This window comes from Desmodus rotundus, chromosome 12, assembly GCF_022682495.2.
Source record: "Desmodus rotundus isolate HL8 chromosome 12, HLdesRot8A.1, whole genome shotgun sequence".
NCBI lineage: Eukaryota > Metazoa > Chordata > Mammalia > Chiroptera > Phyllostomidae > Desmodus > Desmodus rotundus.
The window spans coordinates 36,115,907-36,143,126 of NC_071398.1; the positions used below are offsets into that span (position 1 = coordinate 36,115,907).

Genomic DNA, 27,220 nt, shown 5'->3' on the forward strand with positions numbered 1-27,220 from the left:
TTTGGCAAGAGCTGCTGTGTGCGAGGCACCCATAGGGCCCCCCAGCCGCCCACGAATGGACAGATCCGGCACAGCCACAGCATGCTCGAGAGGACGACCCTTGGCAGGCATGAGCATGCGGGGTTACTGGTGTGTGAGGGGAGCGCTGGCGTGCGTCTGTGTTAGCAAGTGTGTGGGGCAGGTATTCCAGGTGGAGGGAGCGAACAGTGGGTATTGGGGCAGCAGCCCTGGCTGCCCAGAGCGGAAGGAAGGAGTGAGAACGGGTCACTTGGTGGAATGGTGGACAGGGTGGTGCTGACTGGGAGGTAGGCAGGCAAGGCAGGAGCAAGGTCACCCCGTGTGAGCAAAGGCAGTGTCAGCTCTCACCAAGCTGACAGCCGGTGGCCCCCCAGCCCTCCTCTGTGGCCCCCTCCAACTTCACTGCCTGCCCCTCTCCCACTCTCACTGCCAATGAGCCTTGCACTGTTCCACAAACACTCCACATTAACTCCTGCCTCAGGGCTGGATCCTTCTTATCTGGTCCTCAGTGCAGACGACCCCTCCTCAGAGAGCCCCTCCCTGCCGAGAATTTCCAAAGGTTCCCTTGCCCCCTCAGCACACCCCTAGTATTTCACTGCCTTTCGTCCTCCTCCTAGCCCATCCTCCTTACTCCCCTGACTGCTGTTGACCACCCCTACTGGAACATCAGCAAAAAGAGGGCAGGTAACACGTTGGTCACCGTTCCTGAGCCAGGCATTTTCCAGCACCATGGAGAAAGCTGCCTAAGCAAACCCTCAGAGTGCCCTGGCCGGGTGGCTCGGTTGGTTGGAGTATCAGCCCATAGACCAAATGGTTGTGGGTTCGATTCCTGTCGGAGTGTGTACAGGAGACAACCGATCCATGTTTCTCCCTCTCTCTCTACCCATCCTCACTAATCCCCCCCCCCCACCGCATTCCTCTCTCCATAAATCAATAAACATCTTCAGGTGAGGATTTAAAAAATTAAGTAATTTTCAATTTAAAAAATAAATAAATCAATCAATCCTCAGTGCTTACTCAAGCCCACCTCTGCCTCTGGCAGGAGTTCAGCATTCCTTCCTGCCTGGCAGCTGACCCTGCCCCAGGAGTCTCCTGCCCTGAGGTTCAGAGGCCCCAACAGCCTGGCATTCCATTCGTTAGCCCACTTGCTGATGGCAGTCAGTGATTGTGCGGTAGTTCAGAGGATGAGAAAAACTCTCACGACAATGTTATGAGAAAGTAGGGCATAATAATACAGACCAATAACAAAATTTGTTTAAAGATGCACCATGAAAAATGACAGAGTAAATAAAATGCTAATGGTGATTGTTTTAGGATGATAGGAATAAAGGGGAAAGTTTCTTTTGCCCTGTAGTTCCCAAATACGAAGGCTGTATGTTAAGGAAAGAGGCCTCAGCACGCACAGGGAAACAGGGCGCAGGCCTGAGCTGGCGTCAGTCTGGGCCGCCCCCTCTGCACGTCACCAGCACATCTAAAGCCATAGTAAATTGGCAGAATGGAGGCCGCAAAAAGCAGCTTATGGACTGTGCTCTCACGACAGGAAAGCCTAAGGCCTCCAGACAGGGGAGGGTGGTCAGCTTGTCCTGGTTTATCTCATTCTGTCCCCGTTTCAGCACTGAAAGTCCCACACGCCAGAAACGCCCTCAGTCCTGGGCACACTGGGAGGATCCCTTCTCACCACGTGACCCCTTCCCCCCGCCGCCTGTTTTGAGTCCACTCTCCCCAGGACCCATGGACACAACTAATTCGATCTGTTATGGTCGCTGGACACAAGGCCAGGATACAAAAATTAGCTGCATTTCTAAAACAACTGGAAAATGAAGCTTAAGAAAAATCACTGACAATAGCATCCAAGAACATGAAATATTAAGGATAAATTTAACACAGTAAGTACAAGATCTGTCTCCTGTGAACTACAACACATTGCTTAGAGAAATTAAAGATGACCTAGACAAATGGAATAGCACTCCATGTTAATGGACTAGAAGACTCAGTACTGCTTCAATGTCCACGCTTCCCGTATTAATCCACAGGCTCAACGCAATGCCAGTCAAAAGCCCAGCAGGCATCTAAGCAGAAATTGGCAAGATGAATAGGGGACACTGGGAGGTGGGGAGGAATACAGAGGAACTCTCTGTATTTTCTGCTCAATTTCTCTATAAGCCTAAAACTGTTCTAAAACATAAAATCTATGAATTTGAGCAAGTACGTAAGAGCAGATGAGGAAAGACCGTTCGCAAGACCTGATGGCGTCACTGTCTGCGCAGGAAGCAGCAGAGGGAGGAAAAGAGCGAGTCCTGCAGACTCAAGGACTGAAGTCCCCAGGACGCAACAGGTACTCACTGAAGACACATGGGCCAGCGAGGCAAGAGCTCCTGACAGTGGGACGGTTTCATCTGCTCCGCTGGTGGCTGAAGGCTGATGCCCCTGGGAAATCTCCACACTGTTCATCCAGGGACGAGAGAGATGAACAAAGAGAAAAGTGGAAGAGGGGAACAGAGCCACGAAGACCCACAGATCTCAGAGACCAGGTCTCTGTCTTTTTTTTTTTTTTTTTTTTAACAAGACACGGAAACAACAGAAACTGGAACTCTGTGAAATTAGAAGTTACCCTAATCTGCAAACTTCCTTCTAAAATTTAAGGAAAATAAATTTTATCTAAAAATAATCAACAGTAGGCCCTGGCTGGTGTGGCTCAGTGGACTAAGTGCTGGCCTTCGAACCAAAGGGTCACTGGTTTGATTCCTAGTCAGGGCACATGCCTGGGTTGTGGGCCGGGTCCCTAGTAGGGGGCTCGCGAGAGGCAACCACATATTGATGTTTCTCTCCCTCTCTTTCTCCCACCCTTTCCCTCTGTCTAAAAATAAAGAAATAAAATCTTTAAAGAAATAAAAATGATCAATAGCAAAGTATAAGGGTCAAATCCCATATTAAGTTGTAATAGTAAAAAAGAGAATCAGGAACAGAGTAACAGCCTTTACAGTCAACGAAAGCCATTGGAAAGATGCGTCCACAAACAGATCAAACCGCACCTTCAATTTCAAAACGGGCTTTTAGCTTGTCAAGACAACGGTATGATGTAACGGAACAGCCCGAGTCAGAGTCAGAGAACTTCCCACTGAGGTGGCACAACTCAGGAAAGGGTCAGGAATTACAGCAAACAATCATTTCTGTAATGAAAACTGGAGTGGGTTGAGTGCTGGCCCTCCAAAAAGTTATGTCCTTGTGCAATCGCCCCGAGAACGGGTGCCTGCAACCTTATCTGGAAAAAGGTCTTTGCAGGTGGAATCCGGTGTCTCCAGACGAGGAGATGATTCGGACTTATCTGGGTGGGCCTGTTGAGAGCTAGGAAAGAGGGCTAGACAATTATAAGCATTGCTAAGCAGAAAACCTCTTGAAGGTCACTAGAATGGACAAGGAAGAGAAACAAATCGTCATCCGAAATAAGCTTATCAACAGGAGACAGACAGATGGTTCCTATCAACAGGAGACAGACAGATAGTTCCTCCTGAACCCAGAGCAAAATTCCTCCAGAGCCAAGAGCTATGCAGAGATAACAGCAACTCCCGCTTTTGTAACTTGTTTGCTTGCTTCTCACTGTATAAAAGAGCTAGCCTGTGAGCGTTCGGCGCGGCTCTCATCTGCAGCTCTTCAGAGCACCGTGTCTCTGGGACACATCGAGAGTCCGCCCCTGCGCAGGTTAAAAGAGTTGGCCATTAAAGTAACATCTCTGTAAACGTCCTGAAAGTCTCCGAACATCTGTTTCTTGCGTCAGTGGGTGCAACAGGCCCTATCCACCCAGAGGAAGAAGTGTCCCTTTAAGAGACAGAGAGGAGAACTGACGCAGAGACGGAGACGGACACTGGAGTGGTGTGGCTACATGCTAACACATGGAGCCGAGAGGTGCTGGAGGAGGCAGGGGAAGAACTGTCTGCCCCAGTCCCTGGATGCAGCGCCGCCCGCAGACACCCGCATTTCAGACCTCTGGCTTCCAGAGCGGTGAGAGGATCAATTCCTTGTTCTGAGTCACCCAATCTGCAGTATTTATCACTGCGCCCCAGAGAGCGAGCACAGCACAACAGGTATGCCGTAAGGGAAGGGAAGGTGAAAAGGAAGACAAACTCAAAAAGAAAGGAAGAAAGTAATAAAAAAGGATTCAAAATAAAGTGACAAACTCTTAACTCAGCAATTCTATCTGCATCTCAGCATTTTCCTCAATGGAATAACCACTGATTTTCTGAAAAGATTCACAGTTACTGCATTATTTTTAAAATTCCTCCCCCCAAAACCAACGTTCTTTCTGAAAATACAACAGAAAGTCCCCAAATTGTTGAAGGGGTTCATCCACTTTCCCAATTTGACCTTGGTTTCCTAAATAAACTGGGGGCCTTCTAAGGAGCATGCCTATTACCGGATTGAGTGTGGCACATGAATGCAGACCACTGGGGGTCGTAATCATAGTCCACTAAGATTTTGCTGCTTAAAAAATACGTTCACTAAATGACCATTCATCATTCCACAAAAGGGTCTTTAAGAGAACTTACTTTAATGTATCCACACGTTGGTACAGGCTGGTCGGATAACTTCCTCGGCATATCTATTTCTGGATTCACATGGTGTCGATCGGGACAAATCCTTTTGTCTCTGAAAAAAGGTATCTGGATTTTAAAAGCTGAAAAAAGTCAATAATTGAAATCAGAGAATTTTTACTTGAAACACTTTAAAAGTTAAGTGATCATATTAAATACTTCAGATGACACTAACAATACATAAAGAAGTATAAAAGGACCCTAAAATTTAATTAGTGCTGACTTAAGGACAGAGTTACTTCATTATTTCTTTAGAATTCTTAAATGCAACACATAAGTGAGCAAAATGGACTTCCAAAATAAAGACTGGATCAGAAACACGTCACCATAACCCACAACAAACCGGAAGCCATTCCTTAACCGAAACTTATAAATAGTTGAAGTTTCAGTTTCAAAAGTCAACGTTCTATTTAAAGGCGTAATGGAAACTGCTGACAATAAGCTGTTTAATGTTAACAAATTTAAAAAGTAAATGTTAACAGTTATCTTAAAATTAAATTCGGCTTAACAGACACACAGCAGATACCTACTACCCAGTCCCTGCCACCCCTTTATCAAGCAACGGCACGGCGTGTGGAGCAGAGAGGGGCCCCTATGGCCGTTAGGGCCTCCGTGTTCTCCAAACTGACTCACAGAATCCATGCAGTTGCTACCAAAGTTCCATCAGGGTTTTCCAACAACTTGACAAACCTGTTCTAAAATGTATATGGAGATGCAACAGGCTTATAATAGCCAAAACATCCTGGAAGAAGAACAAAGTTGGAGGACTTACATACCAAATTCCGTGACTCATTAGAATATGCGCTACAGTATTTGAGAGAAAAGGAAACTGGTGTAAGGATAGACAAACAGACCAACGTTACAGGAAGAGTCCACTAATGGGCCACGTACACCATCATCTGGTTTAAATTAAAGGCGCCAACTCAGTGAGAACACAATGAGGATTGAAATAAATGATGCCGGGGCAAGTAACCATCCATCTGGGAAAAGGACACCATGCCCTGGATCTCACGTTACACGCACCACTCAGGTCGGTGTGGACTACACATCTAAATGTGAGAGCTAACACTACAGTTTCCAGGGGGAAATGTAGAAAACTATCTTCAGGACCTACAGACACACAAATATTTCTTCAAGGATACAAAAAACAGCAGCCATAAAACACTTAACCACAATTTAGACGGTCTGCTCATCAAAACATTATTCAGAGTGAAAACACAAGCCACAGACTGGGAGAGGATATTCTCAATGCATGTATCTGGCCAAGCACTTGTATCCAGAAAAAATTAACCCTACAAACCAACCAGTAAGAAAAAGATAAACACTCCTTTTAACAAGTGGGCAAAGGACCTGAACAGGCAGGCACATCACAAAAAGAGGATGGACTAATGTCCCACAAGCAAATGGAAAGACATTCGACACCATTAATTATTAGAACACAATGAAAATCACAATGGTCTACCACTACACCCCGGACACTCAGTGTTGGTGAGGATATGAGGCAACTCAAACTTTCTCACACGTTACTGATTAAACCATAAAGTGGTCGACCACTTTGACAAAGTTAATCATATGTTTATCCCATGACCCAGCAATTCCACTCCAAAATATATACCCAAGAGAAATGGGTTCGTGTTTCCACACAAACATAGGTACAAGAATGTTCACAGTAGCTTCCTACATAGGAGCCCAACCAAGCTGGAAACCACCCACGGGTCCGTCAGGAGAAGATGGCTACACACACTGTGATACATGTATATTCTTCAGAGCTGGGTGCTGTCCTGCACGGATGCGTACACATGTAACAATTCATCCAGCTGTGAACTGATCGTCTGTGCACTTTACTGTGTATGTCAACGACAAAAGGGGGTGACTGGCTTACTTGCAAAATCCAAAAGCCTTAAGATATGGACAAAGAGGCCTTCTGGCTTTTTTCTCTTCCTTAGCTTCCAGAACCCCTGCAGTAAACTGATACAGCTCCGACGGGATCTTGGCATCCGCTCTTTCCAAGTAGCGCAGAACACCAACGGCATGGCCCGCACTCCTCTCCGTCAGCAGCAAGACAGATCTGGTTTTTGTGTCTCCCTGTTTTGCAGGAGAACCCTTAAAATCAGGGTGAATAAAGGAAGTGGGTCATCCATATCAGACTCAGGGCAAAACTTGTGGACTCCAAATTTTTTATTACACAGCAGAATATTTAAATGTAATAAAAGTTGATCAAACCTGTTCAGTTAAACTCTGAAAATGATCAGACATGCAGTAGAGGCGTTCACCAAAAACCTTGGGCGAGGCAGGGAAGCTGAAGTGAATGACCCGCGTGGCGTCGGTGATGGCCAAGAGGGGTGTGCAGTCGTCCGGCAGGGCTGGGGAGAAGGACCCGGCAGCGTCAGGCGAGGCCAGGGCTCTGCGGCACCACCCCCGCGGAGCAGTCTCAGCGACCGCGCTCCACACATTCCTCTACTGCAGTTCACATTTTAGATGCAAAGAAACCTCTTTCTCATTTTTTCCCAAAAATGTCACAACCCACAGTGATTGAATTCCAGGGAAAAGTGGTCTTCTTTTAGCTTAAAAAAATTGCCTCTTTTTATTACAAATCTAGGCTGCCCATGCCTATTTTACACTCTACACATTCTGACTTCTAACCTTAACAGTCATTTATGAGGGGCACAAGTGTACACAGGAATGGGACAGCGTCCCTCCGCCGGAACTGCAGGGAGACTGCTCGGGCTGAAGGTGGCCGCCTAATGACCTGGGGCCACGGGAGCACCTAGATCCACTTCAACAGTAACATTGTTATAGAGGTGAAGTTTCATTCTGAAATTAAGATGACTAATAAATTCTCCATAAACCTGGGAAATGGTAAGGAATTTGGAGACAAGGTCTCTAAATGAATGGAAACACATGATTCCTAAACGCTCAGCCTTCTCTAGATACGAGTAGAAATTAAAACACTTACCTAACACAATGTGAGAGCCAGAACTTAACTTCTTGTTCCACTGTTCTAATACACTTTTTAAGTCAAAAACCACTTCTTTATGCATTTTCAAGCAAAATACCGAACAGCTTTCTACTACCTAAAGACGGAACCAAAAGGCCAGTTCATAGTCAAGAACGTAAGCTTGGAGTTAACTGTTCTATCAGCAGCCAAGATGAGCCGCCTAAGACTATCTGTGAGGGCATTCTCTCACCGGTCAAGTAGTTCTTATGATTGTTAAGTTAGATAACCATATTTCCAAAGCTCCACAGTTTCTATCTAAAAACTTGCTTAAGTGAAACAAACATCCTTTTCCTTCCTTTCCAAATAATGCACACGCACACACTGTGTGCACACACATGCAGACGTTTGCGTGTACAGTGCACCCTTGAACAACACGAGTCAGGGGTGCTGACCCCCCCACGAAGTCAAAAGGGCACCTATAACTTTTGATTCCTCAAAAACATAATGACTAACAGCCTACTGTTGACCAGAATCGTTACTGGTAACATACACAGTCAATTAACATGCATTTTGTATGTTTTACGTATCGTATACTATATTCTAACAATAAAGCCAGAGGAAAATGTTAAGAAAGTCATAAGGAAAACGCATTCTCAGCACTGAATGTAGTCACTGGGAAAACCCACGTGTAAGCGGCCCTGCAGTTCACACCTGTGCCGTTCGAGGATAGCTGCGTGTGCACACATCCACCTGCGGCACTACTGCCTTTTTAGCTACACCTGCTAGGTCACCACTGCTCAAATGTGGAGGTACTACTGATTTTGTTATTGCATTTTGTATTTGGCCTCATTTCTACATTTTGGTGTTAATTTATATACAATTAGATTAAATAAATCTCTAGCCAACTTATTTGGCTTTTCTGGCTACATGATGATGTGTTTACTGTTAACCTTCTGTATTTTCTTAAATAAAGGGTGCAGAAGACGTTGGCATTTCTTCGTGAATAGGATCCTTTCATTGCTTTGCCAAGACTAAACCTGAAGCCCAGCTGAAACCTGAAAGGCTGCTCCACCTCCTTGGCTCCTCTCATAGTTTAAACAGTGAGAACATTTTATGCGTGGAGGGCTCACCTTACACACTGTTTCGGTTTCAGCTACAGAGCAGGTAAAGATCAAGGTCTTCTGTGCCTGACTGGGGATGAAATCAAGAGTTTGGAGTAAAGTAGAGGTTTTTTCACTTTCTAGGCAAAGATGTACAACCTAGTAATGAAATATAGAAACAATGTGATTTTTAAAATGTTCAAGGTGCTCCAGTTTTACTTTTCATAGATATGATTTTAATAGAAACGAATGTATAGGAAATCAATATAAATTTAAATTCACAATTACAGATTCATGTACAAAGTTAAAGCTTTGTAATGTTAATCTTTTAACATTAGTATTAATCCATGAAACAAAAGCTACCTGCTGGTGTCGAGGAGCCCACCACACCCGACGCATTACCTGCTGAACACTGCCCCAGAGCGCGGCCTCCTCCATGGCAGTGATGACCACGCAGGGCTCGGTCATGAACTCCCTGACCATGCGCTCCAGGTGCCGGCTCCAGCGGACGCCAGCTGCGACAATCTGGTGTGGTGCGGATTCCCTTTCTTCCACTTCCATATTTTTTTTAAAGTTATCTAGTATAGCAAACACCTAAAAAATTAGCATAGTTTCATTTTTATTTCAAAAGAATAATTCATTTGACAGAATATAACACATTCTGTTTTCAAAGTGGGGAAGGTCTTTACAGACATAAAAGTAAAGGAAAAAACAAAAAAGGGGGAAATGTTATGTGTACACGAAACTAAAATATTAACATCTGGGTAAATATGCATAACAGGTGTAACAAAGGATTAACATCCTTACACAAAAACTTTAACAAACTAGTTAGAAAAAGATAATCCAAGAGAAAATAAGTAATAAGCCAGCAGCTTTTGGAAGAATAGGAACAAGTGGCCAATATGTAATCAAGGGAATACAGATTAAACCAATCAGGTGCCATGTTTAATCATTAGACCAGAAAAGAAAGCTGGACCGAGGTGCCCCCTGCCGGGGTGCAGGGGTGCAGCATGGCAGCACACTGCCCCAGGGAGCATAAACTAGTCCACGTTTTCAGAGAGGCAACTGTACAATGCGGGACGCCAGTATTAGTTCTGCAATAAAAACTGAGATTGTAGAGGCGTTCAGAAACCCTGCACAGGCTCCCAGACCCAGTAAGTAACAAAGCTTGGACTTAAACCTGCTCCCAAATGAACACTCCCAGTCGTCATGTTACAATGCTGCCAACGAATGCCTGATAAAAATTCAGTCTTTGATCTGTGATCACCCTCCTAGGAATTTACGCCAAGGGAAATGTGCTAAAGAGATGTTCTTTACACACACACACACAAACACACACACACATGATGCTGTCTAAAAATAAAACGACCATAAAATAAGTTGTTCTGTCCATAGGGTTCAATGCCATATGGCCAGTAACGATCACACTGCAGAAGAGTAACAACACAAAGCTACTGACTGAAGAACTCAAGTGATAAATTCACACATAAAGGTGCTGACTTGGTTAATTCCCCTCTCGACAGACAGAGGAGTTACGAGAGACACACACTCCAATGCAGTAAAACAGGGATTCCCTCTGAGTGTGCGATTCCGGACGCTGGGGATTTTCAAGTGCTCTCCTCTATTTCTCGAAATTTCTAACATACAAATTGCTTTTATAATTTGAAAAATATTAATTAAATAATTTAGAAAACCTCCATAGGAAGAACTTTTGCTTTTCAAAGAAAACTCTAACACTGGGAAGAATAAACATTCTCTTTTTAATTATAGAAATTAAAGGGAAAACATTTTAGATTAATCAGCTTCTACCCCAAATACATATTCTTCTTGAATCCTAAAAACAGTGAAGACTTTAATTATGTATCTATTTCTGAGCAGTAATGACGACTAAATGGATGCCTTACTTACTTGTTCATTAGCTTCAGAGAGTAATACTTCCACCTCGTCCAAAATGAGGTGGCAGAGTCTAAGAAACAGCAAGCTTTGACATTTGAAAAGTCTCAAGAGGCTATGCGGTGTTGTAACAATTACATCACCTATATTTTAAAAGAAAAAACATTAACATCTTAGACTTCCCATAGGTTTTTCTAGCATTTCCTAAGACTTCAGATACTCTGTAGAAATGCCTTCTAAGAAAACAGAAAATGCCCTGGCCGGTATGGCTCAGCTGGTTGGAGTGCCCTCCCATAACTGGAAGGTTGTGGGTCTGATTCCTAGTCAGGGCACATACCGCCTAGGTTGAGGGTTCAATCCCCAGTCAGGGTGCTCACGAGAGGCAACTGACTGATGTCTCTCTCTCACATCAATGTTTCTCTCTCTCCCCCCACCCCACCCTTCCTCTCTCATGTCCTTGGATGAGGAAAAACAAAACTGTTTTTCTTACTCAGGTGGGCAGGGCAGAAGTGTACCTGCCCAGCTAACAACCCCTCTCATTATCTGATTAAATACCTGGGCTCCCACCAAGTTTTGCACTTCCTGAAAGACAGGGAGGGTTTTAGTCAACATCTAACAAACAGTAGGTGTTCAGTAGACAGTTGATAAATGAATGAAATCACGTAGTGTTCTTTTTCTCACAGAAGGAAGCCAAAATCAAACCTCCATCATCTACACCCATCGGTAATTAATGGGGGGCAGTCTGAACTAGTGACCGTCAGCTGCCGCCACACAGCCCTGTGCCGTCTGCAGCTCCCAGGCGTCCTGGGCAGGCTTCCACCGTGTTCTGCAGGGAACACCAAACAACTCTGAAGGATGCTTACACCCCCTTGGAAGCTTCATATTTTTGGCTTCGTCTTTGTGGATTCCAATGATTAACACCATAGGATGAAGAGGCCTGGAGGACACGCTATACTCTCCCAATAATTCAAAAATAAATTGGGCCTTTCTCCACCCAGGACACACGATGACTGCCAGAGGCTGCAAAGACAAACAAATTCACATAATTTTGGACAAAAGTTTGGAATCGAACACAGTACCTGTGAAGCATGCAGAACATCTCCTTGTACAGAGTAAGCACTACATAAATTTTTATCATCGTTACGATCACGAATAGGTCAGAAAGTATATAATTGTATTAAAATGGATTTAGACACATTGACTCAGATTTTCTGGGGCTTGAACTAAGCACTTCCCCAGTATCAATGCAGTTAATCCTTAATGCCCTCCTACAGGATAGGACCTCTCACTACCTCATTTCCCAGAGGCGGTGTCTGAGGCGCAGAGATGTTAGAGAGTTGCCTGAGAATGCACAGCTAATACTTGGTGGCAACAGGGTCTGCAATCGGGCAGTCTGACTCTGGGGCTCCTGCTCCTAAGCACCAGGGTGAACTAACTGCTTCCTGAACGGGGCTTTAAAAAGGCTAACATCTCTTCTGTAGGAGACTGCATTTTCTGCCCTGCACTATCCCACAGGTATCTCCTGAAGGTGCACAGCCCGCCGAACACCTTCCTGGACACCTGCCCTCAATGAACTGAAGACAAGAATGAGTCTCTGCTTTCCAGGTGAGTGCCAGCTTCCAGGTGTCAGGCCTAAAAGCAGGCTGACCATGGAGATGCAGAGAAAGCAGAGTGGACGCAGGAGACAAGACCTGGACATCCCTTCCTGGCCCAGCCAGGGTTCTATCTCCACACAAGCTGCATCTCATCCACATGGGCCAACTACTATCTAACTGAGGGATGTAAGTGTATCCATTTTATTTTATTGAATCAATATACAATAATTTAGCCAATGAAGATTTCCAAAGGAAAATCATTAAACCACCTAGCATAATTAGAAAAATAAACTAGTTATCTTATGCAATTCTAAGTATCTTTTTGCACTGCTAATTTTCACCTTATCCTGTGTGTCCTTTGGGCCAGGGTCCAAGCAAAGGCCTTACGCACACCAGCTCCCCTAACGGCCCAACCCAGCAAAGCAGAGGTCACCACCCACTACCATCTGGTCCCCACACCCCAGTTCTCTCCTCTCCATCACCCTTCCCAGCTGTTTTCAGGGAAAACCCACACCCTCGCCTCACTTCCTGTCACACTGGTCAGCTGCTAAGAATTTATCCCGGTGACTTTTGGTAAATTTAATGCTCCCAGTTGTAAAATGGTGAAAAGAATCCCTGGCCTGACCATCCCACAGGGTTGCCATGACTATTACATGAAATCAGTGAGGAACTTTTTATAAACTAAATATCTGTCTCTACAGGCCAGGTCTCTTCCAGCAGATGCACACAAGTGGGGGCCGAGGGGGTGTCTGTGTGAGGGAAGCAGTGACTGTGACATGAGAAAAGTTCCTCACAGGACAGTGGCTGTCCTGCCAGCACGAACACCACATGAGTGATGCAACCTAAGGTTTCCCGAAGGCAAGGCGAGAGACTTCCAGTAAGCATTCAACCCACTGCATTGTGAAACAAAATGGTCAACTTACTCCGTTTCTACTTGGTAATGACTTGTAGCAGCCCCCTGTCTGCAAGATCGTAAGCACTGGTGGAAGGTACAACAAAGGGTCATTTCCACACTGAGAAATGACAACCACATCACAGCCACGTGCTATGGGAGGCCAAGAGTAAGATTCAGTGTGGCTAGGTCCCAGAAACTTATTTCTTTGAAGAGCCTACAAAACATCAACAACAACCAAAAACCACGATAAAGTAAACTAATTTTTAAAAACCCATCTCATTGCTCATTTACCCAAACAACATGCATACATTGCTCAGTCTGGTATTTTCCAAGACCTAACTCTGTAAGCCCCACTGAATCTTTTCTAGCACCGAACTCCTGCCAGAAGGTGCTGGCTTTCCTGGGCTCCAAACTGAAGGATCCACTGACCAACCAGGTGCTTGCAGCTCACCACAACAAGGCCATGGCTGCTTCTCCTCCTCCTCCTGAGAATCTGCTGGGACATCAGTTTCACTTGTAAAGCTTTTTAAAAACATGCCTTTATTTGTTTATCTTCTATGTTACTGTCACTAAAACCTCCCTCCTAAAAGTTCAATACTGTTTTCCAAAAGGCTGACTCCATCAGCACCATTACCTCCATGTAGTCAGTCCCCCCTCCCCCAGGCCCTGAACCCCACTGCCATCAGGACTGACTCTGAGCTGCACCTGGTATGCAGCTGCCACCTGGGGGCTCCCTGCACCGTCATCGCCCTTTGTCTGCAACTCAAGCTGTCTTCTTTCTTGCCTACGTTCTTGTGTTGGGGGAGAACATATTTCAGTAGCTTCTTGACAAGGGAAGGGGTAGGAGGAAGTAAATCTGGGGACTCTGCATGCGTGACAGTGTCCTCCTGCTGTCCTCAGACCTTCTTGAGAGCTCACGTGCAGACCTCTAGGTAAGAGATAACGTCCTGACCCTTTGTGTGCGCGGGACCAGTTGCTTCTCTCCGGGATCTACCAGGATCGCCGACTCCCTCCAGTCAGGCGCTTCACAACAACGTTTACGGTCTCGTGCCTCGTTGTGCCGGGCCTGCCGTAGGTAAAACCTCTCAATCTGCACAGTCACGTCCATGAAGTCTAGAAATCATTCACGGTTACTCTTCTTCAAATTTTCTGCCCTCTCCCTTCCTTTTAGAAATCCCATTTCAGCCATCAGACCTCAGACTGACACTCAATTTCTCTTTTCTCCCCTATTTCCACTTGTCTTTTGTTCTATAACACTTTCTGTTTATTAGCTTCGGTTTGACCTCTCAACTCAGCTACCGATTTTTTAAATTTACATTAACATTTTGAATTTCCAAGAATCTCCAGTGCCCTGTTATCGTTAAACCGATACAGTGATATATCCTATCTCGGAGGACGTTTACTTTCCAATGTGTGCTTCTACTCCCTACATTGTTTACTTCAGAGTTTGTTTTGATCTCTTTTCCCAGGGGTGAGGGCTTTCCCCAAATACCCAACGGTCCCTGACGTTCTGCTCACATGGAGGAGGACACTAAGAACTGGCAGGAGATGTGTGAGCAGGGCACAGCTCAGCACCACGTGAGAGTCACATCGCTGCAGGAAGGAAGGGCAGCAAGCACACATTCTTACTGGGAGAATTCCAGACAGCATCATCTAAAGGTCATTTCTGCCCTAGTTGGTGTGGCTCAGTGGATTGAGCACCAGCCTGCAGACCGAAAGGCTACCAGTTCAATTCCCAGTCAGGACACATGCCTGGGTTGTGGGCCAGGTCCCCAGTCAGGGACTTATTGATGTAGCTCTCGCATGCTGATGTTTCTCTCCCTTTCTTCCTCCCCTCCCCTCTCTCTAAATAAATAAAATCTTTTAAAAAAAAAGACTGTTTAAAGGTCATTTCTAGGGTCTTTCAGTTCTCAGAAAAAGCCTCCAACCTCCTTCCTGAGAAACTGGCTGGCTATGGATGTTCAGGAAAGTGTAGAGAAGTTCAGACCCCCACCCACTTCACCCCTTCCTCAGGAACGTCCCTCACATTCTGCTGCCTGCTTTCCGTTGCCCCAAACTTGTGGAAGGCTCTTGTCCACTAAATTTTGCTCTCATTCTATCCACCCTTGTGGTTTTATCTTTGAAAAAATACTTTAAAACTTCTTTTGTATCAAGAGGGAAGTAAATAAGCATGTATGATCAATTTACTAAGTGAAGCCACAGGCCTATAAAGCCATTTGGAAAATAATGCTAAGAAGTCGGTATCATAACTGCCCTGGCAGCTTGTTGCTCCTTCCAAGCCCCTTTCCACAGGCCCATCTGAAAACTTATTTCAGAGAAGCACTTACAGTTACACAATGGTTTCCCCACAACACAATTATTCACTTGTAAGAAGTTAACCTGGACTTAAGAATAAATCAAAAATTAGGAACATGCATAAAGGACCCATGGGCATGGACAACGGGGTGGGGATTGACTGTGGGAGTGGGCGGGGCAGTGGGACAACTGTAATTGAACAACAATTAAAAATAATAATAAAAAGAATGAGTAGTAACAAAAGCTTAAAAGAGAATTTCAAAAGCAACGAAATTGTACAAATGCAACATTAAGAGAAGCGTTTATTTAAAATCCTTTTACATTCAGGCAGGTCAGTACTTCTTTAGTTCGGTTTCAGGAGCACTTTTACCTTTTTCAGGCCTGCCGACAGCGGTGACGTGTCGATGGACAGGCAAGGCTCCACCCTGTTCCGGAGCAGGGCAGAGGGCGGCTGTGTGCCCACCTTCAGCTTCTGCAACTAGAGAACACACACGTGAGCCAGCTCTGCCCTGTGCGTTAGCACAGAAGATCGGGAGCTTAATGGAAATGAAAAAAAGAAAAGGATTTGATTTCGATAAAAACCTAGGTATATATGCTTATCAAAAACCACCAAAACCACCAAAATGGAAGGAAGATCTTCTATTACCACCCCCCAAAAAAACCCCATTTCTCTAAAGCACTAATTCACTAGACAGTTTCTAAGAGGATGTCCTCAGGGGGGTCTCCAACCAAAAGGGTTTCTCTTCCCATCTCAAGTTTAGAAGGAGCAAGAAGAAGGATTTACAAAGTAAACAGTTTTCGTTTTTTTTTACTTTTTCTTAGCATTGTAATACCTGCTGCAGATCAGAGATTCCGTCAGTTCTCAGAGGATCAGGATTTAAAAACTGCAATAATCTGTAAAATAGTTAAAAGGATAATTTGAAGGAAAAAAAGAGTGTCTATTTCTTCAATTGAGTTATTGCTTTAATTCCTCCTCGCCCTGTGGAGTGAGGTAAAGTGAACTACACAGCCCAGAGCACAGCTGTGAAATCCCTGCTTGTTCTGCTTTGCCTTGTTCGCTGTGCTGCAGAGGCCACTGTGGTCCCACTGGTCTCGTGCTTCCCCCACCCCCGCCCCCACCCCGGGCTGCAGGCTGTGGATACAGAACCGCCAGTGCCAGGACTGCTTGCTCTGATGGCATGATCACCAGGTCGTCACAGGTTCCTAAAAAATCCACTGGCTCCTTCCTTCCTCGCTGTTTAATCTTGAACACTTCCTACGCTCCCTGCAACCCACAGTGGACTGATGTAGTTTAATCAGTGGGTTCTGAATAAAGGGCATTTAGCCAAACAGAAGACAAAATACAACCTTCCAAATACAAAAACATAAGGTAAAAGAGTTATCTCAGGGTTAGCTTACTAAGTAATACTTCATGTAATAAAAGAAAGAAACGAGCTCCCTGGACAATGCAACGTCTTTTGTTCTAAGGAAAATAACCGCTGTAGCGCCACATCTTTCAGGTATAGCGCAGAGGATGCCCTGGGAGGAGGATGTCGATCTGGGTGCCACCCAGACCTGTGGGCGCCACAGCAGCCTTCAAAGCTCCTGGCCTTGAAGCACCATGAGGCGCTCTGCTGGAGGAGGGACTGTCACAGAGCCAGTGTGGCCTCTGGGAAGCTAGGGAGCAGGATGACTGCGTGGTCGGCACCCTCTCCCTAGTCATCCCGAGCTACCCAGTGAAGAGCGTGACCTACAGCCATTCTGAACTGTCTCAAAGTCTCGGTCATGCTCGTAGCTTCAGAGCAGCCACAGTACTTGAAATGTAAGAGGGCTATGGTAAGAAATCTTAACTGTAGGTAAGAAAACATTGTGTGGATTGAACAAATATAAAATGAAGTTATTATTCTATGATTAACAACTTGTAGTGAATAATTTTTTAATCTGGCAGGACAAAAAAAAATCCCCAAGTTCCACACTGCAAATAATTAACAGTTTCTCCAGTAGGTGATAAAACTATTTAACATCAGAAAACCGGAAAGAAAACCACCACCACCCATATAAAATCAACAGCCCCACAAGATCAACTGTATCTAATTTGTTTCATAAAACCGGTCACTTCACCAAGAGAATCAGGAAGGGGAGTTAGGAAATGTCTATTTAAAGGGGAAGAGAACTTTCAACAGAAAAATCTACCCTATGTAAATGGAAAAGAAAACTAACTTCAAAGCCTACAGAAGACCCGTGTGTGTATTTTTTAATGGGAATGCAGGTTTGACATTTATAATGAAATCATACATATATTCTGCTTAGAATTTCATCACAATTATTTCAATAAAAAAATTTAGGCCAAGAAAAAGATTCATACTTTACACAGCCATTCTTCTCATTGTGTTCTTTCTTCTCGGCCCGTCTCAGTGGTTTCTCATCCGACTTCTCATGTAAAGCACTGGAAGTAAAAAACATTCATTCAAATTTCTAAACTCATTTACCCCAAGCCTGAAAAGATCTTTATTTCCTGGGACAAAACTTTCAAAGCACCGCTGAGGAACAAGCCAATCTGCACAAGTGAGTTTATGTGGGAATCGAAGCTGAGCCCGTTCAGTGTAAACACCATCTTGACAAGTTCTGGTGCTGGCCAGCAGGGAGTGAGCCCCCTAGAGCTCCCCCCTCCTCCTGATTACCACTAGAAACTCTGGGCAAGGAAAAAACTACAAGGGCCAGAAGTCAAGATGTGAAAACCAACCAAATCATGGAGATTTCCTAGGTTTTTACCTTCCTCCACAGCTTAGTGGTGAACTGAGGATGGCCCAAGACTTGGGGCTGTATGGGAGATACAGACAAGAAAAACCTCAGAGAAACCCTTTATTTCAAGTTAGAGAACTGGGAAGAGAAGCGTCATGCAGACTGTGGGGAATCTGATGGATTTTTCCTCTTTTTTCTCTCCAGGTCCTGCCCAGGACCAGCTCTGATCCTCATCAAAAAAATGAGGACAGGCTTAGGAACCTGCCCCACTGATAACCCTCCAGGACATCTTTAAACATTCCAACATCCGAATCATAGGGGTGCCAGAAGGAGAAGAGGAAGAACAAAAAATTGAAAATTTTTTTGAACAAATAATGAAGGAGAACTTCATTCATCTGGTAAAGGAAATAGACTTTCAGGAAGTCCAGGAAGCTCAGAGTCCCAAAGAAGTTGGACCCAAGGAGGAACACACTAAAGCACATCATAATTACATCACCCAAATTAAAGATAAGGAGAGAATCTTAGAAGCAGCAAGAGAAAAGGACACAGTTACCTACAAAGGGGTTCCCATAAGACTGTCAGCTGATTTCTCAAAAGAAACCTTGCAGGCAAAGGGGCTGGAAAGAAGTATTCAAAGTCATGAAAGGCAAGGACCTACATCCAAGATTGCTCTATCCAGCAAAGCTGTCATTTAGAATGGAAGGGCAGATAAAGTGCTTCCCAGATAAGGTCAAGTTAAAGGAGTTCATCATCACCAAGCCCTTATCATATGAAATGTTAAAGGGACTTATCTAAGAAAAAGATCAAAAATATGAACAGTAAAATGACAACAAACTCACAGCTATTAACCACTGAACCTAAAAAAAAAACAATAAAAGACAAACTAAGCAAACTAGAACAGGAACAGAACCACAGAAATGGAGATCACATGGAGGGTTATCAGTGGGGGAGTGGGAGGGGAAGAGGGGTGGAAAAGGTACAGAGAATAAGCAGCATAAATGGTAGGTAGAAAACAGACAGAGGGAGGCCAAGAATAGTATAGGAAATGTAGAAGCCAAAGAACTTATATGTATGACCCGTGGACATGAACTAAAAGGGGGAGTGTGGGTCAGGGGGATGTGCAGGGTGGAGGGGGATAAAGGGGGGAAAATGGGACAACTGTAATAGCATAATCAATAAAATATATTTTTAAAAAAGAATTCTTTGCAAACTGCAAAAAAATGAAAATTTTGGAACTGACAAAATATATATATAAAACAAAAAATTCACTGGATAAGCTCAACAGCAGAATGAAGATGATGAAAAAGTCAATTAAGAATAGATAAGCACAATTATTCATCTGAAGAATAGCAAGAAAAAAAGGCTGAAAAAACAAACAGAGCCTTAGGGACCTTTTGGACAGTATCAAAAGGTCTGACATTTGTCTCATCAATCTCAAAAGGAGAGGAGAAGAGATGGGTGTAGAAAAAATATTTGTAGGATAGCTGCTGAATATTCCCCAAATTTGATGGAAGACAGAAACTTACAGAGAACACTAATGAACTCGGAGCACAAAAACGTGAGAGCCATGACCCCAAGGCATATGATGAAAGGAGAAAGCCTTAAAGGCAGTCAGGGAGAACTCGACGGTGCATTTGCACTGGGAACATCGCAAGGGAGCCGCGTGTGGGGCCACGTCTTTAACGCAGGGGAAAACGGGTTGTCAGCCTGCAACTACACAGCTAGCAGATATATTTTTCAAACAAGAAGCTAAAATAATTTTTCAGACACACAAAAGCTAACGAAATTCATCACCAGCAGGCCCACAACACAAGAAATAGTAATGAAGTCCCTCAGGTGGAAGGAAAATGACACCAGACAGAAGCCTGGGTCTGCACAGAAAGCAGAGAGCATTCATGACATCTACTTAGGTACATATTTAAGACTATTTTCTTCTCATTTATTTAAATCTCCCTAAAAGATAACTGTTTAAATACAAATGACTACAGATTCTAACATTTATAACAAATGTAAAAATAAAATGTGTAACAAGACTAGCATAAAGTCCAGAAGGAGAGAAACGAAAGCGTGCTGTTTTAAGACCCTTCACTATGTACGAGGTGGTGCAATACTACATCCTGTCTGTGACTCCATTATCACCACTGACACGAATGTTAATGAGGGCAGGGTTACAGTCCGGTCTTTGATACTCATCCTCAAGGAGATAACCACCATCCTTTCCTTCCCACCAAGCGGCGTTGCCTCCTGGCCCACATCTGCCCACACCTCTCACCAAGACAACCTTGCTGGACCTACCTTGTGACAACTTTGTCTGACAAGGAAACACGAGACTCTAGAGCCACTGCCAGTTTTCGGTCAACTGTGCTGCTGACCAGTTATCAAAACATTTTTCTTAAATTATTGTATGTTTAACCAAAATTTCCAGGGCCAGTCAGTTTTTGAAATTGAATACTTTCCTACCATCGATCTCACACAAAACAGTATTACGCTTAAGATTCTAGCCACTTAACACTAAATTTGCAAATCATACCTGGGTGCTGGTATATCTGGATCAGCATATATGGTTATGCCTCTTTTTGCTGGCCAGTACACTGAAGATTCAACACACTGTAAAAACAAATTTTTCCAGAAGAAATATATATGCTAGAAAAATAGAGATTCTTGAGGGATCAAAATTCCAAGGGAATTTTTCTCATCAACAACCATCCCAGACAATTTTCAGGCAACACAGATGCGGAGAGACAAAGAACTGATGATACTACTGCTACACCCACTAGACTGAAGTGGCCACATGGCTGGGAGCTGGCATTCAGGTCTTTAAAATGTCCTGTCATTGCTTTCACCAATCTTGTCAAAGGGACTGGAAGGCTAGGTCAGTTCTGAACTTAACTATTATAGTGTCCCATTATCCCAGATTTTTACACCCTTGTTAAAATGAAGACAAATACCAGATTTGTAGAGGCCACTAGGCCAAGAACAAGGGCGGACCTGGAGTTCTTGTTCTTTTGAAATAGAGCAAAAAAGCAAAGTACAGTTTTTCATGAAAGGAACCACCATAGCCAAGGATTTTTTTTAAACAGAAAACATTTTTGATACCTAGATTTTAAAAGAGAATATTCTATTTTTCAAAAATTTTATTTATTTATTTTTAGGGAGAGGGGAAGGGAAGGAGAGAGGGACAGAAACATCTTTTTGTGGGTGTCTCTCACATGCCCCCTACTGGGGACCTGGCCCACAACCCAGGCATGAGCTCTCACTGGGAATCGAACTGGCAACCTTGTTTCCCAGACCGGCACTCACTCCACTGAGCCACACCAGCCAGGGCTAAAAGAGAATATTCTAAAATTAACATTACATGAACTTTATGTTTAATGAACATTTAAAAATACAACCTTATTTACATCTTTTAAAGAGATGCACTGTTGTTTCTCTTCAGATTTTTTTGTAGGTGAACCAGTGAAGGAATCCATTTTATATTTTATAGTTTTATCTGAAAAATAAAAATAGTAATAAAAGTGTTATTAATAAATGGTAAACAGGACAAAGGGATTATAATTAAAAAGTATAATCATAAAATCTTAATACATAAAATTATTATGGAATAGGGTTCTATATTAAATCTTGAGGGGATTAAATTTTTAAATCTTGTTCCAACCCTTATTAAAAAAATGCTTGCTCTAAAAATTCCTTTCCTGGCTTACTAAGCACTAAACATAATGTGCTGCCATAACGTGGCGTACTCTACTTTCCAAAGAGGGTCATAACACACCTCCTGACACACAAGCTCTCTGCCAGTGTGACTCTGACACTGCTCCCACTGAGAAATGAGCTCTATACTCCCTTCCCATGCGCGGGATGGGCTGACAAACAACACTGAAGTGGCATTATGTAACTTCTAAAGCTAGATCACAAAAATGTCATGTACTGTGACTTGCTTTCCTAGATGCTCACTTCTGAAACCTGGCCAACATGTTATGAGGAAGCCCACGCAACCACATGAAAAGGCCACTGTAAATATTTCATATGACAGGCCAAGTTGAAGTCCCAGCCAAAAGCATCAGCTGTCAGACATAAGACTGAGTAAGTCTGTGTGTATCTTTCAAATCCTGAGGTGGGTCTCTTGGGGGCAGCACATACATGGGTCTTGCTTTCTTATCCATTCAGCTACCCTCTGTCTTTTGATTGGAGCATTTAAGCCACTTACAGTTACAGTGAATACTGACAGGTACATATTTATTGTCACTTTTTCTTTTAACTATGTTTAACCTTCCTAAGACTCATGTCATTAACCTGAAATGGACCGTAGAACTAAACATAAAACCAAAAGCAGAAAACACAGGGAAAGGAAAGATCTCTTAGAGTAGACATAAAAGCATTAAAATAGAAACTTGGTAACTTAGATTGAGTAAAAACTAAAAATCTTGCTCTTAGAAATATACCGTTAATAAAATAAGCCACAGAGAGAATATTCATTCATGATACATGTATCTGGCAAATGACTTACTTCCAAAACATATTAAAAACTCTCAAAGCATGTAACAACAACAAAACCCAGTATTTAAAAAATGGCAGAATATGTGAACAGGAATTTCACAAAAGAAGATAGGCAAACTGCCAATAAACACATGAAAACATGTGAATCCTAAGCCATCGGGAAAATAATTTTCAATCCAGAAGTTAATTCTTGCCAACACACCTAGTGTACAACACTTGGGAGGCACAGTCAGGCACACGCAAAGTGAGAATATTCACCTCCCCCATGCCCTTTGCGTAAGAAGTTACCCGAGTAGTGCTCTAGCCAAAGACGCAAACCAAGGGAGGTGTCGCTGGGGATCCAGCACACAGGCTGCAACTCAAGAGAGCAGTGAGGAGGAGCCCCAGTGTTAGATGGGAATAAATGGCAGGAGGAAGCGTTCTGTTACAGGAAGATCAGACAATATCATGATAAGATACCACACATACCAGACTGTGTGAGGTTCAGAAAAACTTTGGTATTGAACCCAAGTCACCCATAACTTTTGGAGAAATAAGGATAGGGAAAACTGCTCATGTTCTTACTACACAGACATAAAGTCAGCCAAAATAAAGCTGGCATTTAATCAAATGAAGCAAAATCTCCAACTGAAGATGAACTGTGAGTGTCCCACTCCAGAGAGAGGAAAAACTGCACGTGTAATTCAGGTAAATGCTAACTAGAAGCAGAAGCCCTGAAGGGCTTGGGAGGAAGGGCTGGGGGAATGTTGGGAAGGGACTGGTTTGAGCTTCAAAGAGCTGGCTGCTGCAGAAAGCATCTAGACACTGCCACCCAGCTACTTCGCACACCGACTAGCCAGTCAGAATCTTCTGGGTTACAAACCATGCACAGCGGTACCTCAGGACTCGTTAATTTGTTCCGGAACTCATGGCGAGTGCCGAAACCGGTGAGTACTGAGCAGGTGATGAGTGATGACACATTTTCTCTTGCGGGGCAGCATGTGACTCTCACAAGTTCTAATAAATTGACAAGTTCTGAACCAGCACTGAGAACTGAAACTTTTTTTTCTCCTCAAATGCGACGAACACAGGGCTTGACCAGTTCTAAAGCCTATGAGTACCAAAGTATGGCTGCAATCTCCAAGAATGTACATTGGCTAAAAGAGGGATGTACCAAGAAAAAAGAGAACTTTGGAGATATAGCAGCAAAGATATTTCTCCTTCCAGCCAAGATGAAGTCACAGGGACTGAACTTGCCCTTCCAAACAGAAACAAGTGTAAAACCAAACTAAATACATGAAACAATGCTTTTCAGATACTGGCTATTGGCCAGTGTAGGACAGTGGTCCCTAAGAGATGGGGAAAGGGAATGAGTTACTATGATTGCCCCAGCTTACTGCCTGGGCAGAGCTTCAGGATGCAGAGGAGGGGGACACATGTGGAGCCTGGCAGTTTCCTTGAATCAAGGACACAGAGACATGGGGTCCAAATGCCAAGGGGGCCACAGTACAAGAAAGGGAAAAGCCACAAGGAGAGTGAGTTCCTCAGATCTACACTTGAGTTCTAATGCCCACTGAATCCAACCTCAACAGCAGGGGCCAGAAAACGACTTCATAAACAATCAGGCGTGTGCACAAAGAGTCAGCTGTGGGATCCTGCACGCGGGTCTGCACGAGGTGAGACACAGAGAGATGGAGGACTCGGCTTCAACTCCCGTCGCAATCTCAACCGCAACCTCAGCCTCCACCTCAGCGGCCCAAGCCGCACTGGAACAAGCTGGGAACGGGCAGATCAGAAAGGCAGTGGAAGCTCTGTTGGCACATTCCAGGTCCAGGAAAAATGCGAATGATTGCTTTTGAACGAGAAAGAAAATTTCTTCTTAATGGTGGGATCATGGAAAATTCCCAGTAAAGAACTAAGGGTCAGACTGTCCTTGCCTCATGGTATTTGATCAGATTTAGCAGATATCTGTTTGTTTACTAAGGATGAACCCAATGTAACACCTGAAAAGACAGATGGTTTTATAAGAAGCTTCTAAACAACCATGGAGTTAAAACCATTTCTCAGATTATCCCCTTCCGAACTTTAAAGAAGGATATTAAAGCCTATAGGCCAAACTCCGCCTCCTGGGTACTTTTGACCTCTTCCTTGATGCAAGAATCAGGCGGCTCTTACCCTCACACCTTGGGAGACATTTCTATAAGAGAAATAAAGTTCCAGTACCTGTAAATCTTAAAGCCAAGAATATTTCCAAGGAGATCAATGCATAGATAGGTGGAACTGTCTTAAACATCTCTAAAAGTGGTTCTTGTAGCACTATACACACCAGTCATACTGGAATGCAGGCTCAGCACATCACTGAAAATGTTGTTGTCACGAAAATGCTTTCACAGAAATTGCCGGAGAAGTGGGAGAGGGTGAAACTCTTGTAAGTGAAAACTGAGAGATCAGTTGCCTTTCCTGTCTTTTTTTCATTTGTCAGCAGTCGGGATGAAGCCAAAGGAGTGTGCACTCCTAGTCAGAAGAAAAAAGTAGCAAAGAAACAACAAAAGCGAAAAGAATATAATGAAAAACAAAAGAAGAAATGAAACAGAAGGCTTATGAAACAGGCTAGAAAGGCTACATCAGCCCCAACCACAGAGGAGGTGGCCCCTAAAACTAGCGGTGGTCCAGTAAAGGACCCTGGAATCCACAAGAAAGAGACCCTCAAGCCTGAGAAGAGCCCTGAAGAATAAAAGCCCCCCCCCCCAAAGTGCAAGACGAATCTGAAGAAGAAATTCTATTACTGGTTCCAACAGGAGAAACTTCCACCAAAGAAAACAGAGAAACACAAAAACATGCCATAGGGAAGAAGTCTCCAAAAAAGAGTCCTGGTCCCAACACACCTCGTGGGAAGAAGAGGAAGTCCATTCCAGTTTTGGAGACCCTGAAAGCAGCGGGGCCCAAGAGTCCAGGTAAAAGCCCAGGGAAGAAGCCAAGTATCAAAGAAGAGGTAGAGAAGGAGAGAAACTCTCAGTTGGGGAAAATAAAACCCAAGACAAAAAGCCAAAGGCCAAGTTCTTCACTACAGCTAATAAATCTGCAAGGAAAGCTCCCCACACCCCCAAACAATGGCCAAAAACCCCCCAAAGTGCTCCCGTCAACCTAAAGTCAGTGACTCAACCAGAAGGAAACGTCAGAGCTGCCTGGAAAGCTTTTGGAAAATACCAGGTCCTGTCACAACTTTCTCCAAGAGTGAGGCTGCAACTTACATGTGTTTAAACCCCCCCAAGTGACTCTGATGTATGTTTGTGGGTGTAAGAACTGTAGTTTGAATCCATGTTTTCAATTGCTCTTCTGTGTATTTGCCAATATAGTAGAAAATACAGTGCTTTTATTAAAGTGTAACATTTGCTTCTGAGTAAACTATTCCATATCTTGTTTGTTTAAAAAAAAAAAAATCAGACAGTAAGTTTTTTGGCTTTGTGAGTTTCTGTCACAACTACTCAACCCTGCCACTTAACATGAAAGCAATCACAGACTTAGGTAGACAAACTAGCACGGGTGTGTCAAATAAAAGTTTATTTGTGGATGCAAATTTGAATTTCTTATAATTGTCATATATCAGAAAATACTGTGTTTTTAAATTATTTAGAAATGGAAAAACTACTAGCTTACACATACGGGTTATACACAAACAGGCACAGGCCAGATTTGGCCTGCAGGCTGGAGTTTACTAACTCCTACTCTAAATAACGATACCCAAGATTTTTAGCTGGGCACCCAGCAATCCAAAAGGAAGGCAACATCCCAGGCCTTCCCCTCCAACTAACACGGCTACATGAGAGAGTTCTGGTCAAAGACACGGGAGCAGAAGCATTGTGTGTAACCTCTGGGTCATGCCTTCCTTTCTCCTTTACCCCATCCGACTGGCTAGACTGGAGACAATGTGACAGATCACCATGGGGCCCTGGCCGGCTGGTTAGAATGTTGTGGCCATATGCCAAGGCTACGAGTTTGATCTCTGGTGAGAGCACATATGAGAACCAACCAATGATGGAGTACATGCATGAACAAGTGCAACAACAAATCAAGGGTTCTCGCTCCCTCTGTGTGTGTGTGTGTGTATCAATAAATGTTAAAAATCCTTGAGGAACATGAGTACATCAGCAAAATCCAAAAATGACAGTGCCAGCAGAGAGGAAAAGCCTGTGCTCTGAGGACCTACCTGCACTTCAGCACATGTTGAATAATTAAACTTCTCTCATTTCAAAAGAGGGGGTGGGGGAGGAGACACAGAAAAAGAGAGAAAATGATAATGTATTCTGGGATTAATATCATATATAGAATCAAAACATATCACAACAATGAACAAAGGGGGGGAGAGAGGAGATGGAAGGACCTGAAAGCAGAATCATGAGTAACGATATGTGCTGTAAACCCTAAAGAAACCACTGAAAGCACAAAACAAAAAGTCAAAGCTGACATGCTAACAAAGGACATGTGAAAGAAGCACAAAGGTACAAGCATAAAATCCCAAAGAAGTCGGAAAATTAGGGGAAGGGGAACAAAGTACACATGGGTCAGACAGAAAATGAATACATGGTCATTTTAAACCCCAAAACTTCAATAAATTACATTAAATACAAATTATTTAAACAAGCCAATTAAAATGAAGAATAATAACTGCAAGACCCAGCTATGCCTGCCTGCAAGAAACACTC

General features: G+C 43.7%; 1 protein-coding gene and 1 pseudogene across 1 annotated transcript in view; one reads left to right on the forward strand and one right to left on the reverse strand.

Moving 5' to 3' along the window:
• Positions 1-27,220, reverse strand: part of TDRD12 (tudor domain containing 12) — a 66,573-nt gene that overhangs the window by 13,230 nt on the left and 26,123 nt on the right. The window contains exons 8-21 of the mRNA XM_053915818.1: positions 21,437-21,534; positions 20,575-20,651; positions 17,668-17,748; positions 16,157-16,217; positions 15,694-15,801; positions 13,057-13,242; positions 11,402-11,558; positions 10,554-10,681; positions 9,048-9,239; positions 8,676-8,804; positions 7,564-7,681; positions 6,831-6,970; positions 6,490-6,710; positions 4,563-4,662 (exon numbers count right to left, since the gene is read on the reverse strand). Coding sequence (XP_053771793.1) covers positions 4,563-4,662; positions 6,490-6,710; positions 6,831-6,970; positions 7,564-7,681; positions 8,676-8,804; positions 9,048-9,239; positions 10,554-10,681; positions 11,402-11,558; positions 13,057-13,242; positions 15,694-15,801; positions 16,157-16,217; positions 17,668-17,748; positions 20,575-20,651; positions 21,437-21,534 — 1,796 coding nt within the window. The remainder of the gene's footprint in view (positions 1-4,562; positions 4,663-6,489; positions 6,711-6,830; positions 6,971-7,563; positions 7,682-8,675; positions 8,805-9,047; positions 9,240-10,553; positions 10,682-11,401; positions 11,559-13,056; positions 13,243-15,693; positions 15,802-16,156; positions 16,218-17,667; positions 17,749-20,574; positions 20,652-21,436; positions 21,535-27,220) is intronic.
• On the forward strand, positions 24,209-25,778 carry LOC139440414 (ribosomal L1 domain-containing protein 1-like; annotated as a pseudogene).